General features: G+C 48.1%; 1 protein-coding gene across 3 annotated transcripts in view; it reads left to right on the top strand.

Annotated features, from left to right (window-relative positions):
* The window catches only part of LARP4B (La ribonucleoprotein 4B), a 93,670-nt gene that overhangs the window by 29,301 nt on the left and 48,837 nt on the right, over positions 1-15,532 (top strand). For 2 of the 3 annotated variants that reach the window (XM_078450504.2, XM_078450505.2), the window contains exons 4-5: positions 12,938-13,088; positions 13,351-13,491. In XM_078450504.2, the coding sequence (XP_078306630.1) occupies positions 12,938-13,088; positions 13,351-13,491 (292 nt within the window). Of the gene's footprint in view, positions 1-7,397; positions 9,067-12,937; positions 13,089-13,350; positions 13,492-15,532 lie in introns of all 3 variants that reach the window. The other variant, XM_078450503.2, reaches the window with a different exon arrangement.

Genomic DNA, 15,532 nt, shown 5'->3' with positions numbered 1-15,532 from the left:
TCAGGTCATGATCTCATGGTTCATGAGATCGAGCCCCAAGTTGGACTGTGCACTGAGCATGGAGTCTGCTTCATGGGGATTCTCTCTCCCCCTCTCATGATCCTCCCCTACTCTCAAAAATAAATGAATAAACTTAAAAAGTAGTGTAAATATGGATTAAGGGTATACAGTTGAAAAGTAACCAAATTATTGTTTGTAATAGAGTCAAATCCAGTCCTTCCCCCCCCCCCCCCCCCCCATAATTTTTGCCTATCCTGATGGTTTTTATGTCCTGCAAGGGCATTCTTGGCTATAACTTTTCTCTTCATTGATTCATCCTTTTCTAATCATCTGTATTACTTATGTATTTGATTATATTTTAAGAAGTTATTCTTCATGTTATTAAAAATTTTTTTTAATGTGTTTGCTCTTGGGAGTTTTAAGACACATAAGGACATGAACTGTGTAACGTACTTCATTGATACTTTGCAAGGCATACTTTACTTAAATTGAAAAGTTTCATTAGCATCAACATGGCATAATTGACAGTTTAGTCATTTATTCTACAAACTTACCTTTATATGTATCATCTATATATCTTTCTGCTTACCATAGGGATTACATATAACATCAAAAGTTACAACTGTCTAGTTTAAATTGATTTCTCCTTAACCTCAATAGCACACAGAAACTACTTCTGTCAAGTTCTCTCCCTCCCTTATGTTACTGGTACCACACATTTCATCTTTGTCACTATGCCCAACAATATCGATTGATAGTTTTAATCCTGAAGAAAATAAAAAGTGAAGCTGTAAGGCAAAATGGCAGTGATCCTGGCTCTTGTGCCTGTTCTTGTTTCTCCTTCACCAGAGAGCTCTGCGTCTTCTAGAATCTCCAGTTCCTGTGTCCTGTGTTTTCACTGCAGCCCGAAGGACTCCTTTGGCTTTTCCTCCAGGGCAGACCTGCTGTGAACAAACTACTTCAACTTTTGTTTATCTGGGAATGTCTTAATTTCTTCTTCGGTTTTGAGGAGATTTGCTGGATAAGGACTTCTCAATGGACAGTGTTTTCTGTCCGCACTTGATCACCCACTGCCTTTCTTCCTGCAAGGTTTCTCGTGCTAAATTGGCTAACATTCTTATTGAGGACCTCTTGTACTTGACAAGGAGTTTTTTCTTGCTGCTTTAAAGATTCTTTGTGTTTTGACAGTGTGATTGTAATGTGTCTTGGTACGGGTCTCTTTGGGTTTATTCTACTTTATGTTTGTTGAGATTTGGGATTTGTAAATTCCTGTACTTCATCAAATTTGGGAAGTTTTGGCCACTGTTCCTTCAAATGCTCTCTTGCCCTTCCTCTCTTGCCCCCACCATGGGGCCCCCACAGTACGTGTGTTGGACCTCTGGTTGGTGTCTCATAAATCCTTCAGGCTCCACTCATTTCCTCTTTTTTCTTTTGCTCCTTTAGATAATTCCGTTTGTCCCCTGTTCAGATTTGTTGATTCTTTTGCCAAGTCTGCTGTTGAACCCCTCTAGTGAATTTTTCAGTTCAGTGATTGTACCGTTCAGCTCCAGAATATTTGTTTGCTTTTTTTTTTTTTTTTTTTTTTTTTAATAAATCTCTCTCTGTTGATACTCCTGTTTTGTTCCTATATTGTCTTATTGGTTAACTTTAGTTCCTTGTCCGTGTTTGTCCTCAGCTCTTTGGGCATATTTAAGATGATTATGTTTTTATTTGCTTGCTTTAAATATTTAGAGAGTGGGAGAGCATGCTTGTGTGTGTGAGTGGGTGAGGGGCAGAGAGAGATGAAAGAGAGAATCTTCAGCAGGCTTCATGAGCAGTGTGGAGCCCAACATGGGGCTTGATCTTAGGACCCTGGTATCATGGCCTGAGCCGAAATCAAGAATCAGATGCTCAACTGACTGAGCCACCCAGGCGCCCTTAAGATGATTGTTGTTTTTTTTGAAAAAAATGTTTTAATGTTTGTTATTTTTGAGAAAGAGAGAGAGGGAGGCAAAGAATACAAAGCAGGCTCCAGGCTCTGAGCTGTCAGCCACAGCGCCCGACATGGGGCTTAAACTCACTGACTGTGAGATCATGACCTGAGCTGAAGTCCAACACTTAACCAACTGAGCCACCCAGGCACCCCAAGATGATTGTTTTAAAGTCTGTGGAATAAATCCCTTGTCTGAGCTTTCTCAGGGACAGTGAATTCTGTTCCTTTGAATGAGCCATGTTTTCCTGTTTCTTTGCATGCCTTGTGATTTTTTGTTGTTCTTGCTGAGAATTGGGTGTTTGATTTTATTTATTTTTAAATGTTTATTTTTGAGAGACAGAGACAGCACAAGCAGGTGAGACACACACACACACACACACACACACACACACACACACACAGAGAGAGGGAGAGAGAGAGAGAGAGACATAGATTCCAAAGCAGATTCTAGGCTCTGAGCTGTCAGCACAGAGCCTGATGTGGGGCCCAGACCAACGAACTGCGAGATCATGACCTGAGCTGAAGCCAAACGCCTAACTGACTGAGCCACCCAGGCACTCCTGATTTTATTTATAATGTGTATGACGTCTCACTGTTTTGAGACTTTTCCAAACTAATTTGGAGAGACTATATGTGTTCGCTGAAGTCTCTGTTCCTTTAACTTGTGTTCAGCTAATATTTTGACAGATTTCCTTTAATACCATGAACTGAAACAGACCAGACACCTTCTTCCCCCTCCAAAACAAGAGAGAGAATACAGTTACCCTTCCCAGTCTTCATACTGCCTCTGTTCTGAGACAGTTCGTCACTGAGTAGTTCAGCTTGGTTGGAGACTAGGGATCAACCTGAGGTGAAAGCCTAAGGTCTTCTCAGGACTTTTTTTGAGCTTATGTCTTGACTGGACATGGCTTTCAGAATTTCCCATGTACATGGCTGCTTTTGATTGCCCTGATTTCCCAAAGAGTTGCACCCTAGTCTTTTTGAGCTTCACGTGGTTTCTGGTTGTGTCTCCACCGGTAACCCCTTGCCCCAGGGGGGTGTGATTTTGAAGCTGCCTTACAGCTTTTATGAGCATTGCCTGCCACTTCCCATTTGTGTTCTGAGTTATGTGAGGCAGGGAAAACTCCAGCTAGGATTGAACACATGTACACACTAATTTGCAGATAAGGTTTTACTCTGTTCCCTCTGCAGAGTTCCGGCGGGGTGGGGTCTGGAGCCCCCTAGACCAAGACCACTCCATGCCACAGAAATGCCTACCATGTGGAGGAGAGCATTCTCTCTCTCTCTCTCTCTCTCTCTCTCTCTCTCTCTTTTTCTCCTTCCTTTCTTCCTTCCTCCCTCCCTCCCTCCCTCCCTCCCTTCCTTCCTTCCTTCCTCCTTCCTTCCTTCCTTCCTTCCTCCTTCCTTCCTTCCTTGTTCAGTGCAGGGCTTGAACTCATGACCCTGAGATCCGGAGTAGGACGTTTAACCGACTGAGCACCCAGACGCCCCATGGAGAGTTTTTTCTTGCTGTGTGTTTGCTTAGTTGCCATAAACCTGTGATTTTTTTCAGAGCTCCCTATAGAGTTGGTTTAGAAGCTTCTGGTTGTTTTCTTGATATTTCTGTAGGGGAGTTTAGAAGCTTTGAGCTTCTTAGTTCACCATTTTGCTTGACTTTTTGTAACCTTTTAAATGAGAATTTTTTCTAGGTTGTTGTTAAATTGTTTTTCTAATAATATATAGAACTACCGATAAACTCTTAATGCATGTAATTTTTACCAAATATAAAACTTAATTGCCCAAACCAGTAAAATGCAAATTTATGATGTTCATTTAGTGTGGCAAGTGATGTTTTGCTGGAACTAAAGCTGCTTCACCGGGTACTTGTGGTCTGCTTACCCAGGGTTCCTTTGAATTTACCACAGCCTGAGCTGCTGAATGCCGTGCGAACGACTTTCCCATAGCTTTTGCCAGTTTGTGTCTGGGGCATACCTGGAGTTACTTGGCTCTCACCAGGCATGAATGAATTTGTAACATTTTAAATCCAACTCTCTTTCTGGTAGAGTAGGTCAATTTAAGTATTGTCACACAGTGCCAGTGTGCTACTAACCTTATGTGCACACGTGAGCATATCTTTAAAATTTTGTATTTGTAATATTAAAAAATAAGAAGAATGTATTAGGGGGCGCCTGGCAGGCTCAGTTGGTAGAACATGCGACACTTAATCTCAGGGTTGTGAGTTCGAGCTCCACGTTGAAGGTAGAGATTACTTTAAAAAAAAATAATAAAATTTTGTGGTTGCATCAGCCACCACAGACCCTGGTTTGAGGTGGCTGATGTTACAGGCACCAAGACTTGTGTTAGAATGCTTTCCTAGAGGCATAAAGAGCGGCCAGCGTGTGGGGATGGGAAGCGGTCATCTTGCGTAGTTGGGAGGGCTGGCCTTAGGAAGGATGGTGAGATTGGGAAACAGGAGTGGGGGCCGTGATGGATGGTTCGAGGAAAGACGGGCCATGCTGGGGCTGGTTGGGTGAGTTCTCTGGAAGAGAGAGAGAAGGTAAGGAGGGTGGCATCGCAGAGAAAGGGGAGACTGTAGACGTGGGCTGGGGCCAGAATGTGTTAGGGTTCCATTCCTAGTATTTTACTTACTGTCTTCACGGCAGCTCTTTAAAATAGGTATTGCTTTTGGGGCGCCTGGGTGGCGCAGTCGGTTAAGCGTCCGACTTCAGCCAGGTCACGATCTCACGGTCCATGAGTTCGAGCCCCGCGTCGGGCTCTGGGCTGATGGCTCGGAGCCTGGAGCCTGTTTCCGATTCTGTGTCTCCCTCTATCTCTGACCCTCCCCCGTTCATGCTATGTCTCTCTCTGTCCCAAAAATAAATAAAAAACGTTGAAAAAAAAAAATTAAAAAAAAAAAAAAAAAATAGGTATTGCTTTTGGTCCCATTTTACAAGTGGGAAAACAGGCCAAGATCAGATTACTTGCCAAAGCTTACACGTGTAGTGACACAAACCGCTTCACACCTGGGCAGATACCTCAATCAGGAGGGGCTTTGGGAACTTTTGAGGGACTTCCTGGTCCTGGTCCTGGCCTGGTGGGTGTTGGTTTTCTTTTTTTCCTCTTTTTCTCTTGCTCTTTCCTTTCTCCCTCTCTCTTTTTTAAATGTTTAGTCTTGAGAGAGAGCGAGCGTGTGTGAAGGGGACAGACAGAGGATCTGAAGCAGGCTCTGCACTAGCAGTAGAGAGCCTGATGTGAGGCTCAAACTCGTGAATTGGGAGATCAAGACCTGAACCGGAGTCAGATGCTTAATTGAGCCACCCAGGTGCCTCGCTCTTTCCTTTCTCTTAAGGAGAATGTTTAGAGCTCTGTGCAAGTAAGAATAATTAAGTGAACCATGTGTGCCCATTGTGAACTTGAACAGTTTCCCCCCTCTCATTTTGCTACCTCTTCCTTCCCTCCACACACACATGCACACGCGCACACACACACATGCTTTATAAAAATTGTAGGTATGTGTTTCTTTACTTGCTGGGGTGTTTTAAAGCAAATCCGAGACAATGTGTCTTTCACCAAAAACACTGCACCGTGCATCCCTAAGGACACCGCTCCAGCTCCAACCTTGTGCCTCTCTTGTGCGAATCTCCTCCACGCCCACAGACCTCAGGCTCAGAGGCAGGGAATGAGGTGCAACTCTACTGCCTGTACACCCTAAAGAGCACTCTTTGGGGAGCATGCATGCCAGCCTCTGTGGCTGCCACATCCCCTGATACAGAATTCAGAGAATGTGGAAACACTGGAAAAGGCAGGAGTCTGAAGTGCCTTGTTCTGGCTCGTATAACAATTATAGCATTTTTTTAATTGAGTTTATGAGAATGGGAAAAATAATGTGAAAATTATTTGTTGCTTTTCTGAGTCTGAATCTTTGGAATCCACGTGTTGTTTGGGTTTTAGTGCGTGGAGGAGGCTGGCTGCTGGGCAGGGCCTGTGGCACTTAGGATTTTGGATTTGAGTGGCAGGGGCATGTGACTGTCGCGCAAGGGGCTATTTTGGGATCTGGGTGTTGGCCTCCGGCGGAAACCAGAGCAGGTTCCCCGAGACGCGCCTGTGGAGGCTGCGAGAAGGCCGGGCGTGTTATGCGAGCGTGCGAGCTTTCGGACATGGGTTGTTGCTTCAGCAGGGAACTCAGTGGCGACAATGACGGGGAAAAAGCCGGCCTGTTGCAGAAATCTGTGGAGGAGGCAGAGCCGGAGAGCCAGAGGAGCACAGCTCTGTCCTCATTATTTGATGCCCTTGAAGGGGAGAAGCCCCACGGGCCCGGTCTGCGGGGTCTGCGGGGGCGCTCGGTGGGCTCTGCTTCCTCCCCGGGGTCCCCACCCCGCACTCGGTGCGGACGCTCACGCGGGAGTGACGAGAATTCAGAAACTGTTGCTGTCGAGCAGGGCCGGGACGGTGTCTCGGATGCCCACCGTGCGGGTGCTGTCAGCGACCCGGGCTTCTCTGAAGGTGTTTGCTCCAAAGGGGACGAGTGTCCTTTTGGTGCCCTGCTGCCCTCCGACCGGAGCCGTCTGGGCCCTTCCCCGGCCGCCCAGCCCGACTCGGTGCCAGAGGGGAGAGGAGTGGTGGCCGTTGAAATCGGCAGTGGTGCCGCCCGTCCACGCTGGGCAGGTAGGGAGATGAAGGGCGAAGACCGTGTGCGTGTCAGTCACAAGGCACACAGGGATTGGAGAGGGAGCGAGTTTTACAGCATTTGTGTCGTAGATCCCGCCTGCCTGGACGCTGCCGCTGAGCCAGGAGCCCCCGCATGTGGAGCAGCTGTGGTAGAAGACGGTTGGTCAGCTGTCCCCGCAGAGGGGACTCGCAGGGGGTCCTGGCCTCCAGAGAAAGCTGTGCGGGGCCCAGGGCGGTTAGACGCACCGCGGGGAGAGCTGGCCCCATGGGGCCTGCCAGGTCCGGGGGGAATGAAGGAAGCCTTTAAGGGAAGTACTCGCCCTGGTCGTGAACTTCTGACCGTGTCTTTAAGGGCACATGCTTGCCCCGGGTTCCCTAACGATTACACCGAGAGCAGCGCCTCACGTCAAGTGGGCGTGCTCACTGAGTTTAGTAGTGACACACACACTGGCTCGCTAGGACGCGTGCACGCCATCCCCGAAGAGAGCGAGGAGTGGAGTCAGGAACTAGTGAGTCCGACGCGAGGTTCACATGCCGATTTGCTTGCAGGAAGTGGGGGATCTGGGGCTGTAGCAGCCCGTGGAGGTCGGGGTGTAAACTCTGAAAAGGAAGGAGAAAATAATTCTGTCAGACTGCTAAAAGGCAACGATTACTTCAGCTCCGATGCTGGCAGACCAGACAGTCTCTTCTCCACACGTCTAGGTAGGGTTGACCTAAGTTCACACAGGTGTTTTCCTCCCCTGAGCTTCGGAAATGAGTGTCTTCCCGTTCATGCCAGTTTCCAGGAAGTAGCCCCTGAGAGACCTGGTGATCCTGGACCAGAACACTCCCCGGGTCCAGCGATGGTCGAGAGGCAGCGATGGGCTGGCTGCAGCCTGAAACGTGGGAGCATGCAGCTTGCAGATAAAGAATTGTCTTTGCAGATTGAGAGTTGTTCATCTTCTCGGGATGAGGATAAAATGAGCATTTTTGCAGATGAGGGTCGTGGACAGAGGGCTTTTGAACGGAGATCTTCACATCCGGTAGACCCGCGTGTGGATCCCGGGCCTGGCAAGGCCGAAGCACGTATCTGTGATTTAACTGGTGCACCGCCCGACACAAACACGGAGCGAGTATTCCAAAGAATGGGCGCCCCGGCCCTCAGAAGCTCCCGGGAAGTGCCCCTGGATGGGAAGGCTCTTGATGGCTCCAGATGTCTTAAGAGTAACTCTGTCTCCTCCGCGTTTGCTTTCGCCTGCACTGAAGAGGAAAGTGAAACTGGCCGGAATTTTAAAACAGAAGATGAAATGTGTGTGAAGAGTGCAGAGAGTGACCAGCAAAGATTAGCAGGTGCCGGCAGAGAGTCCTTGAAAGCCAGTCTCAGAGAGACCAGTGAGAACGGCGGAGGAAAGGCAAAGTCAGACTGGAAAGCCACCTTTAACTGGGACACCAGTACAGCAGCATGCAGGGCAGCACCCAATCAGGACACACGGGCTCATAGTAGGTCCGACAGAACAGAGCGCCCTGGTGCCAGAACCAGCCACGGAGAAGCAAGTGATGAAGCCTGCAGAGTGAAGGACCACGGACATGAAGTTCTTGATCTTGTGCCACCTCTACACCAGAGTTCAAGTTCAGGTGAGCAGAGGTCACAAGTAGAAGAGAAGGACTCTGCTAACAGCGGTGAAGATGCGGGACCAGGACCGGAGCAGGGTTTCTCAGAGTCGGCGGAGGAAGGTTCTGACACCTCGGGTAGCAGCACGTCGGGGACAAGCAGGCCAGCGCTAGCAGGTAAGGGAGGGGAGACGGGCAGCCTCGACAGGCGCGGGACAAGCATGTGCGCACCCTGTCTGCAGCTAAGAGGTGCCGAGCCCACGTTTGATGGCCCTGGATTTAGCAGCGGAGTGGCTTTTGTGGGAAGCCCTCAGGTGACTTTTGGAGAAATGGAGTTAGGTGAGACTCTTGAGGGATATTCCTGTGTGACCGGTGTTGATCCTGCCCACGTGGACAGATCCACAGACCCTCCTCGCCAGGCGCTACAGGTCATTCCCGCCATCCCAGGTGGCGGTGCAGAAATGGTGGCACCACACTGTGGGGACCACGTTCTGTCACTCACAGAAGACGCCGTGACGATACCTGGAAGTCTCGCAAGAGGAGGGTTGCAGGGCTTCCCAGAGGGATGGTACTCCCAGTTTTCGAGCGGACTCACCTGTTACCCAGTGGGAGGGTTTGCGAGTCAGACGTTTTCCGGAGGACTGGCTGACGGCTGCACCAGCTATCCAGAGGGCTGTCCGTGGGCTCGTGCAGTTGGGAAAGACGCTTTAGAAGAGGAACAGATGCCTGATGAGTGTCTGCACAGGAAGCCGCCAGACTTAGAGGTCGCTTTGTTCTGGATGGAGAAGCCCCCATATCAGCTACCAGTGGCAGAAGACGCTGCAATTTGGGGATGGCAGAATAGAGGCGGACATTTAGTAAGTATGTTTTAGCAGTTTTTATTATGGTGTTGGGAAATGCTAGCGTTTTGTTTTGATTGCTTTTAACTGTCACTGAGTTTGTTGTTTTTTTTTAAGCAATGAGCAGTCATTTGAATGTTCATATGAGGATATGAGTTACTGTAGCATCAGCTTAACCATTTTCAAACTGGAGAGCGTGACTCAGTTTACTGTTCAGTGTATTTAAGCCAGAGTTTGTGCATCAGCTCTTGTCAGCACTGAACCCAGCGCTGCTGGCCATCAGTCGCAGCTTGGTACAGCCCCCCTTCTGTGTGTGGATGTTTTGTGTGTGCACCTGAGCCTGTGCGGCCTCTGTCCTTCCTCACACCGCCTGACTGGTGCAGGGTAGACATCTGCCCGTTGAATTTTAACGTCATTTCTGAAAGGCCGCACTTGGACAGTATAGACGACTCAAAACCTATGCTTTCTCTTACTTTTGTATGGTACCTGCACGAGGCAGGTCAAATTTGCTGCTTTACCTGGCTCTGAAATCTGTCTCCTGTCAGTTGGAAGCACCTGCAAGGGCTTTCTGACCACAGTGCCCAGGCAGGCCCTGCTCAATTGGAAGAAGCTTCATAGAAGCTGCTGTAACGGGCAGCTAATTTGAGTGTCTTTCAGACAGTCTGTACTAAGTGCAAACATTGAACAAACATGAAGTTACTCTTGCCCTTAAAGCAGTCTTTTTGGACATGCATAATTGAGAGGCGTATTTCTAACAGCAAATCTCATATTTATTTATCAATATATATATTATTTATAAAATACTTATAACTTATAATTTATAATATTTGTAGAATTATTTATAAAATAAATAAGTATATATTACGTATATTTATTTATAGATTCAGCTTATTTAAACTGAGACAAAAAACAGTTCACCCATTTTCCCAACCCCCATCCCCACCTCTGGCAGCCACCAATTTGTTCTGTGAGCTCGGTCTCTTTGTTTGTTCTTAGATTCCACATATGAGTGAGGTCATATGGTATTTATCTTTGTCTGACTTATATCACTTAGCATAATGCTCTCTGTGTGCATCCATGTTGTCACAGATGGCAGGGTGTTAGAGTCCCTTTACGCTGTGTATGTACACAACACACACACACACACACACACACACACAACCTCTTCATCTGTTCATCTATCAGGAGACACTTGGGTTGCTTCCATATCTTGGCCACTGTAAATAATACTGCAGTGAACATGGGTGCCTGTATTTTCTTCAAATTAGTATTTCTGTTTTCCTCAGGGTAAATCTCCAGAAGTGGGATTGCTAGATCATTTGGTGTTTCTATTTTCAGTTGTTTGAGGAACCTCCAGACTGTTCTCCAGGGCGGCTGCACGGTTTACATTCCCTCCGACAGTGCATGAGGTTCCCCTTTCTCCACATCCTCGCCAACATTTGTTACTTGTCTTCTTGATACTAGTTTATTATTAGTGATTTTTGTTGCATTAGGCAAGAAAAATGATTGATGATAGTAAGGAGATAGATGTGGTTCAAATGTTAATGCCAATGATGTGAAAATAAGAATAAATTTAATAATTTATTAAAAATAATAATAGGCTAAAAATAAGCCTAAAAAAAAAATAATAAATTCCACAACTTAGGGAATTAACCATTAACCCTCTCTCTTTCCTTTCCATTCCCACATTTGGGAGTTTTGCCAGAAAGAGTTACATGCAAGTAATTGCTCACTTCTTGAATTGTGGAGGCAAAACACTAGAAAATTCGGCCTTTGATACACACACAATTGTTTACGAAAGCGGGCATGCTTGCCGGTCAGCTGCTGGGGTCCACGTGCCGGGGTCCAGTGTGGTGCCCACACGGACCCTGGGGCCGCCTGCCCTTCCTGTGAGGTCCGTGTGTCTTGCTCCAAAGCGGCTCTTCAGCTGTGACGTGTGTCTGGGTGGGCTCCTAGTTCGAGTACATTTAACGTGGGCTTTCTCTTCGGACCGTCTTGTCTCTGTGCCCAGGTGCACGTCTTTCTCATCCGGGTCCAGTTTGCAGGTGGAAGAACCAGAGGGGCAGACACTTCAGAAGCCAGTGGGCTGCTCCGAGTGATGGTTCGGCGGCCGATCGAAGAGCGGGCGGTGCTAATTTGAGATGAAGGGTTGGCCGCTTTCCTCCCCGACCGTGTCACCTACTTTATACTTTATCCCCAATCCTTTTCCCTTCTCTGATCCTAGTTACCCTCACTCCCTACTCGGGAGGCCATCCGTGGGGCCGTGCTTTCTCCTGTCCACAACACACAGGTGTGTGAATCAGTAGGTTTGCTTTATGGAGCCTAGCGTTGGGGGGTTGAGTTTCTTTAGAGCGTCAGGATTTGTGGATGCTGTACTCGGAAAGAGTGGTGTTGGTCATTTATGTGAAGTCGCCTCAGGACGCAGCTGTTAAGGTCAGCTCACGTTTGGTTTTAATAACCACTGCTTGGCCCTGAATTTTCAGTGGAGAAGCAAGACAGGTAGCCAAGCAGGTGAAGCGTGAGTTGTCGACAGGCACTGAGAGTCCCACGTGACCGCGGGAGAAGCCCCACGCCTCACATACAACGGGGGCAGGATGTTCTTCATGTGAATTACAAGACGGTAATAAACTCTTGACAGTGTTCCGTTTTTGCCGGGGTTAGGACGGTCTTCTGCTTACTCTCTTTGTGAGCAGGTTGCTTCACCTCTGTCTGCCTTGGTCTCCTACTTGTGAGACCGTCAGGGTTGTCGCGACGAAGCCCAGGAAGGTGCATAGAGTGCACCTGGCATCTAGCAGACTCAGAGGTAGTCTTCCTGTCATCTGCTCCTGATCACACGTCTCCATTCTTTCGTCCCTTGTCACTCAAGAGGATCGCTTGAATACTGGTTAACTGCTTAACGTTGTGCTAAGTTCCTAACACTTGATTTGGATTTGAGCTTCTACTGCTTAAGGAGTAGTAAATGACATAAGGATAGGTTTCCCTTCAGTTGTGGCCTAAGACTTTGCACAATTCCTTGGATAGTGGAACATGCAAATTGTGTGTTGTTGCGTATGACACATTCGTTCCTCAGCGTATTTCTCAGGCATGTCTGTCCTGAGGTCAGGGTTGCCAGATATGAGCGATACAGTGGCCAACCAAAGGGACATACAGGAGTTTATGTGGGCTCGTGGGCCAGACAGACGTGTTGTAGCAAGAGGAGCACCGCAGTGGCTGCGAGTGTGTTGCCTCCGGGCGCCGCGCTCCTAGGACCACGTGGGTCTGTGTTGGGAACGCTCGGTGCAGTTAGCTGCTCGGGTGCCACCGGCGGGGGAGACCCGGGTTAGGGGTAGGACCTTAGAGAGCATGCAGTGTGTACACGAGCTCAGGGGGCCAGTTTGGTGGCTTGAATACAGTAATGTGGGAAAGCTGGATGTGTGTGCTTGCACGGTGGAGAGTCTGCTCGGCACCCAGGCTTTACAGCGGCATTGGACTAGGAGAGAGACGGGCAGGGGTTAAAACAAAAGAAAAAACAGACCGAAAACATGTAAATGCCGAGGGACGGTAGTGAGGTCTGTGACGTATGAACTTTATCCATCTACATTCTGTTCGTCTCTGTAAATCTGTGAATTGTGTTGGGTTGTCTAGAACAGAGATGACAGTTGGATCCCCAGTTATTTATTGAATCTTCATGAAGTTGGGGACCTCGTCTTTCATTTGTAGTTTCTCGAGAGCCTGCACTTAGTAGGAAATGAGGAACCTGATGGTGAATGAGGCCCAGCTCAGTGCCTCAACTTTTGTTACTTTGCACGTGTAATTCTCTCATGTAGAGGCGTTTCAGCTCTAAATTAATGAGTAAAATTGTGTTTGTTTAGAATTGGGATACAAATGTATATGTTGCGTTTTCCCCTAGGTACCGACAGCCAAGGTTTCAGAGCTAAACCCTAATGCTAAAGTGTGGGGGACCCCCGTGCTGCGTTTGGAAGCGGGCAGTGCGGCGGATGGCGGTGTGAGTGCAAGCTGGGAGGAGCCGGCTGGGCCTTGCACAGCCTGCGGCCAGGAGGGTGAGTCCGGAGCCTGCTGGTGCTGAGGAGGGCCTCTGCCCTCGAGGCTTGGTCTTTGTTCCCATTTAACCCGCCTTTAAGAAATTACCAATTAAGATTTGTGTCCTGGTTTGTTACTGTATTTAAGAGCCAAGAGATCTGTCACAATCAAGTTAAAAAAACTCAAGTAACTGCAACTGTTAAGCCTTTGTTTTGCTTGTTTTGTTTTAAGAGAAATTTATTCTTCTAATCCTGCCCTTCGGGGTAATATTCCTGATTCCAGGATTGGATGCCAATGGTGATGGTGACAAAGGTCATGAGAGTGTGGCGCTGTCCGATTTGCAGGAGCCGGACCGACCAGCTGTGAGCACGTCGGCTCTGGACCGCTCAGAGTATGAATCTCCGCCGGAAAACAACGAGACTGGTAAAGCTCTTTCGTGAATTCATTTTTATGTACACTGAGGACTGTTTTATGTTGCTTTTTAAAATTTAGCTTCTTAAATCTTCCTCTAAACGTTGTTGCCTTTCACTGCTTCCTTTGATTCTACTTTGAACTCCCTCTTATCTGGATACAGAGATGAGTTCTGGTTGGCAAGGTGCCACAAGGCATTTAAGATCTGAGCAGTTCCTGAAAGGTGGGTCTGGTTTAATCAGGAGAAGCAGAAGATGGGCCATAGGTCCGGGTGTTGGTAGAAGTACAGAAAAGGAACGTGAGTATTGAAATAGAGAGTCAGCCCCAAAGGAAGTTGGTTTTCCGCGGAAGGGAGTATTGAAGGCTGTTTTCAGAAGAAGGAACAGAGCAGTTCTCTTTGGGGCCAGGATGTGGCCAGTGTAGAAGTACCCAGGGGTGATGGGGCATGGATGGCTCACCTCCAATTTTGATTCCACTGTCATCTAAGAGACGACTCACAGTTCAGAGTGCCAGCAGACTGTGGGGCAGGCCGCTCTCTCCTCACTAACCATTGGATGGGGCCACCAGAGTGGGAGAAATAACTCCCCTAGATTATCTACTGGGAATCTGGTAGATCGGAGCAGACGCACCGCACCGTGAGTGCATCTGGTGTCCCGGCTGACTGTCTGGAGCTACACCTGAGCTAGAGAAGGGCCCCCTTCCCTCGGCGCCGCTGCCGCATTCTTACCGGGAGGCCATCTGTGAACACAACTCATTGCACGTCTTGCTTATCAGACTTCCGTAGTCCAGCAGCGTGTGTGTGTGTGTGTGTGTATTTTTCCGGGGGAGGGTGAGCCCCGGGCACACCGCGCCTGCACTGTGGCTGCTGGCACTTGTTGCTGGTGGCCCCCGCTGTGATCTGGCTCCGCCTGCAGCACCCAGAGCGTCTCCTCGGTTACTTCCTTGCGTCAGCTCTCTACCTGCCACATGCTGACCCCTGAGCAGGTGGGCGCAGGTGGCTGAACAAAATGGGTAGCACGTGGAATGCTCTCATCGTCAGTTCGGGGTCACAGACTCCCGGCTAGCCCTTGGCGTGGCCAAGGCTACGGTGCGGTGGAACCCCTGGACGGCTGTTTTACACCTTCTGTTCTCCATAGACCCCAGCCCTTTCCTCCTCTTTGCTTTTGGGGGTGTAGGGCATTAATGAAGCATAATTGATGTACGATAAACATCACGTGTTTAGAGTGCATCCCAGCTTGTCTGTAAGTTTTATTTTCCCTAGTTTGGAGCAGTGTTGGGTGCACTATCGAGTTGATTCGCTGACTCTTCCACTCCACACTGATTTCTCTACCAGATTCGGTAAGATGTGTATACACCTGTAAAACCATCAAGATCATGAACATATCCGTCACCACTGAAAGCTTCCTGTGTCCTCTCTTTGCCCCAGGCAACCACTGATCTGCTTTCTGTCACTCTTGGCACTTTCTAGAACTTTATGTAAATAGAGTTTTACATCATGTGTTCTTTTTGTCAGGCTTCTTTTACTTGGCTTACTCATTTTGAGATTCAACCACGTTGTAACATTCATCGGTCATTTCCTTTTATTGCGGAGCAGTATTTATTCCGTTCCATTGTATGCCACCATTTGTTTTTCCATTCACCTGGTGGTGAATATTTGGGTTGTTGCCAGTTTTTGGCTATTACCAATAAAGCTCCTATGAACGTTGCTAACACAAGGCTTTGTATGGACAGATGTTTTCATTTCTCTTGGGTAGATACGCAAGAACGGAACAGATGTGTCACCTGGTAGGTTTGTCTTCCGGAAAGATGGTAGAGCTGTGGTCCGTAGTGGACCTCTGAGTGCTCGTCCACAGTCGTGCCCACAGCAGATCACAGCGGCTCCACATGCTCCCCGATGCTGCGTGTGGTCAGTCTTGTTAAGTTTAGTCATTCAGAAGGTAGGTAGTTGAATCTTATTTTAGTTTTAGTTTGCATTTCCTAATGACTAATGGTGTCAAACATCTTCTACGTATGCCTGTTTTGGTGAAGGGTCTGTTCAAGTTGTCTCTCGTTA

The sequence above is a fragment of the Panthera onca genome, chromosome B4 (assembly GCF_046562875.1).
Source record: "Panthera onca isolate mPanOnc1 chromosome B4, mPanOnc1 haplotype 2, whole genome shotgun sequence".
In the NCBI taxonomy this organism is placed as follows: domain Eukaryota; kingdom Metazoa; phylum Chordata; class Mammalia; order Carnivora; family Felidae; genus Panthera; species Panthera onca.
The sequence above is the reverse complement of the archived record's forward strand: the minus strand, read 5'-3'. Positions and strand labels throughout refer to the sequence as shown.